We start from the raw sequence: 4,602 nt of genomic DNA on the forward strand, positions 1-4,602 counted from the left end.
GTGTGTGTGTGTGTGTGTGTGTGTGTGTGTGTGTGTGTATGTATATATATATATATATATGTATATATATATGTATATGTATATGTATATGTATATATATGTATATATATATATATGTATGCGGGTTTTGAGAAGCCGTAACAGTACGGTATACAAGTGTGTTTTTTGTGGTCAGAAATTTTGTGCAAGAAAATCGAGACAGAAACATCAGAAATTAAGTAAAATGCGAGAAAATATACCAATGAATAGGCCCGATTGAGATGGCATAGAAAGCGTATTACGAATTGGGAATAGAGTAAACGTGCGCATACATTCCTCCATGCGTACGCACCTCAATAACTTCATCATTCTCAATATAACACACTCGCCTGTAATTTCATTATACCCACAGGTAGTTACATATGCATACACACACTAATAAACCGTGTCTACAAGTATACGTATATACGCCATCCCACTTATACATACCTCATACGCCTCGGGGTTGGTCATAACGGCCTTGGAGTGCACGCCCGCCTTGTGCGTGAACGCGGCACTGCCAGTAATCTGCTCGTTAAACGGAATGGGAACACCCACAGCCGCAGCCACATACTTGTCCAGCCATTGCACCAGATTAAGATCATACCGTTCCAGGATAGCTTGCTTGTCAATGGCGTACATACGTGCCAAGAACCCGCCCAGTGGGGGAATACCATTGCGTTCGCCAATACCTAAACGCGGAAGAGCGTCCATGATAAGTGGATGTTTTTCGTGTTGGTGTGTGTGTGTGTGTATGTATATATATATGTGTGTGTGTGTGTGTGTGTGTGTAATACTTTGCGTCTGATTTCATACATATGTGCTAAGAACCGCCCGGAAAGGAGACGTCTTTGCGTTCTCTATATCTACATGCAGGGGAGAGCCGATGTGAGTGAATTTCTGTGTGTGTGAGTGTATACATATATATAAGTACGTGCGTGTGGGTGGTTATATATATATATATATGCGCGCGCGTGTGTGTGTGTGTGTGTATGTTATGCGTCCTTTCTTCTTGTATGTCAGAGCGCACGACCCTTCACCGTGTACACATGCCTAATACAGACCTACAACAAAAGAAACGAAGAAACTCAGACCATACTTCACCATGCACACCGCACACACAGGAGCATAGCAAGACTACTCACGCGCATCAGGCTAGCCCCGCTACATGCTTCTGCGAATACTCCAGACAGCGGTTACTATATACATGTGCACACGCAAACTACGCGAGGGATGCAGAGACATGACCGCTGCACTGCTGCGAACAATGACATATGCCTAATACACCCGTATGATACATGCAAGACCACACATATACACCTCCATGACATGCACAAGAACATACGTCAACCCCTTGTATGTTATACAGACACGACCTCGAGTGACGCAGCTATATACCTAAGCCGCCTTAAACCCTGAAATACATGGAGAACCACAGCCACACTTGAAGCCCATTCGAACACGCACAAGAACAAACTCAAACCCTAAAACCCTATATTTGAACAGAAACATACCTAATACACTCGTATCAATATGCGTCGCCCCGGCGTCCAGTGCCACCAGTGAATTGGCTATGGCGCAGCCAGTATCGTTGTGTGTGTGGAACTCAATACCGACGTCTGGACCAATCACAGAACGCACAGCGGATACGGTGTCGTATACCTGTTAGATAAATAGAGAATACATACACGTATATGAGTGTAAGTGTGAAATGGTGGCATAAATAAAAATCCACACACGTATATGAGTGTAAGTGTGAAATGGTGGCATAAATAAAAAATACATACACGTATACGAGTGCAAGTGTGAAATGGTGGCATAAATAAGAAATATATACACGTATTTGAGTGTGAATGTAAAACGGTAGCATACATAGAAAAGGCATATACGTATAAATATGGATGTGAAATCGTAGCAAGACGCGGATATGTCGTTAACTAGATATGCGTGTACGTATATGCGTTTCTATGTTTGACTGTGCGATTGCCCACAATGTGTGGGGTACGTAGGGACTAAACCAATACATGCTGATTCACTATCTAATGTTCTCAGATGGGCAGATAACCTTGAGTGCCTACCATTGAGTAGCCAAAGTATAGTGATATACACCTAGGTGGGGCTATACTATAGATGTCGCTAGCACAATTGCAAACAAGGGTACACAATGTATAGGATTAGAATAAACCTCGATAAGGATTAGAATAAACCTCGATAAGGATTGGAGATAAACCTCTATAAGGATAAGAAATCAACCTCGATAAGAATTAAAAAACCTCGATTAGGATTAGAAATAACTCTCGATAAAAGAAAACGTATATCGATCACATGAAGTAGATGACGTCTCGTAGATGGCGTGGTACTTCTTAGCATAAAGCACCACGTATGCATGCGGTATTGTTAATCCCGGAGACCGTATTCACCCTATCATTTACACCACAATATATAATATAGCCCACAATATCGTCGTCAATATAATTAGTACTATACTCCATTACGCGGGCGGGTAGTTCGGTACCTCCATCTCTGCCATGGCAAGCCCTACTGACACAACCCACCAGACCAAACGATACAACCTGAACGAAGTGCATCCCCAAGCCCTACCTACAAACCATATCCTTAGCAACATACCATATCCCTACCTACATACCTCATCCCTACCTACATACCACATCCCTACCTACATACCACATCCCTACCTACATACCACATCCCTACCTACATACCACATCCCTACCTACATACCATATATGGCGTGGCGATTCCCACCGTGTCAGCCACTCCCACGCGATTCACGCCCATCTTAGCCACGGCCTCATAGATCCGCAGGATATCCCTCCGGTCTGATCGGAACGAGTCTTCGCACGAGAAGCGAATCTCCAACCCTTTCCCTTGTACGTACTCAATGACCTCCTGGGCGGCTTCAATAACCGCGTCAATGCCCTTGCCGTGTGAGTGCTGGCTGAGTATCTTGGACGTGGCCATGTAACAGTTGATGCCGTCCACCCCCGTCTCGGCGGCTATTTTGATGTCGTGCATATGGCATCGAGTGTGCGTCAGAACCTGCAAGGGGGGGGGTACAGACAGGGCTGAGACATTGGATACGTGTCGAGTAGGTATCTTCCAGATTTGTAACGTTTGTAGAAATAAGGACCAGATATCCATAGCAGCAATCGGATCGGTTCGGGATCCATGAGTTGGCTATTTAACTCAGCTAAGCAGTTTGATCATGAAGGGTGTTTCGAAGGGCCTATCGCGTATGTCAGCCTCACTAAGAATATGTCAGTGAGTGCTCGGGGTCGTATCGGCTGGGATGAATGTATCGATATCCACAATCGCGTGCACACCCGAAAAAAAAACGCAGCTAAGAACACTGCTGATATTTTCGGCATGTGTATAAACATATATCTACAAACCACTAGAAACATAAGCATGTACATGTGCATGTGTGTGTACGTATTCTGCATTCGTGTACACATGCACACATACCTGCACGCCCGAATCCCTATATAACCCTCATCTATACCTCCCTCAAAGGAGCCTCCAACTACTTTTCCAACAAGATCGAATGTATGCGATCTCGTGTATTCATTTGTATATGATATGCATCCGCATGCCGGCAAAACCCCCATTTCTTATCGACACACTTCTTGTCCAAACATCCCTGACAGTATCCTTTACCTACCACCGTCCACCTACCTTTGCATTCAGGTTGAGATTGGCAATGGCCTCACAGTCGCGCACGGCCTGAAGCGACGCCGCGGGATTGACCACTTCAATGTAGTCCACACCCAATTTGTCTAAGGACTTTGCGATGAAGATGCGCTCCTGCTTTGTGAACTCGCACGACGCGAATTGCTCGCCCTGTTATACAGACACAACACAACACAACATAACACAACGCAAAGAGAGTGAGAACCCCGAAGTGATAAATTGTGCATGTGTCGTACAGTTGGGAATCGGTTGTGTGATGTCTGTGTTCGCGCTTGCTTTGTCGTCTCGTTAGTCGTAAATCATATTTGGCATACGTCCTCATTCACAAAATGTGGGACTAAGCACTAAAATGGGAAATCCTCAACCAGTGCTACAGAAACCCGGACTAACTCGAGGTCCTTACGAGGCTCTATGAGGGCCTTTTTAGACCAGGCAATGGTAGATCCCATTCTGCGTGGTCTAAGGGTCATATCTATGACTGTTTCCTATCGATGTAAAAGAGAGAGAGGAACCAGGCAAACTGAACCCCCAGATTCAACTATTTCTGCTATGCTACCGGTTACATCACCATCGGAGACATTGTGTATGTATATATATATACGTATACATACATACATACATATTGCATGCATACATGCATATATATATATATATATATGTGTGTGTGTGTGTGTGTGTGTGTGTGTGTGTAGTGTAGTGTATGTATGTATATATGTACATGTATATGTATATATATGTATATATATATATATATATATATATATATATATATATATATATATATGTATATGTATATGTATATGTATATGTATATATATGTATATATATATATATATGTGTGTGTGTGTGTGTGTGTGTGTGTGTGAGAGTGTA

The 4,602-nt window shown here is 43.4% G+C and overlaps 1 protein-coding gene across 1 annotated transcript; it reads right to left on the reverse strand.

Annotated features, from left to right (window-relative positions):
- Window positions 1-468: 468 nt before the first annotated feature.
- Window positions 469-3,879, reverse strand: SARC_13072 (hypothetical protein; the record flags this gene model as incomplete). Its single annotated transcript, XM_014292805.1, has 4 exons — window positions 469-710; window positions 1,533-1,680; window positions 2,761-3,078; window positions 3,715-3,879. Coding segments are annotated over 4 exons (873 nt in total), but the record flags the coding sequence as incomplete, so codon positions are not given.
- Between the last annotated feature and the right edge of the window lie 723 nt (window positions 3,880-4,602).

Source organism: Sphaeroforma arctica (assembly GCF_001186125.1).
Source record: "Sphaeroforma arctica JP610 unplaced genomic scaffold supercont1.2874, whole genome shotgun sequence".
NCBI lineage: Eukaryota > Ichthyosporea > Ichthyophonida > Sphaeroforma > Sphaeroforma arctica.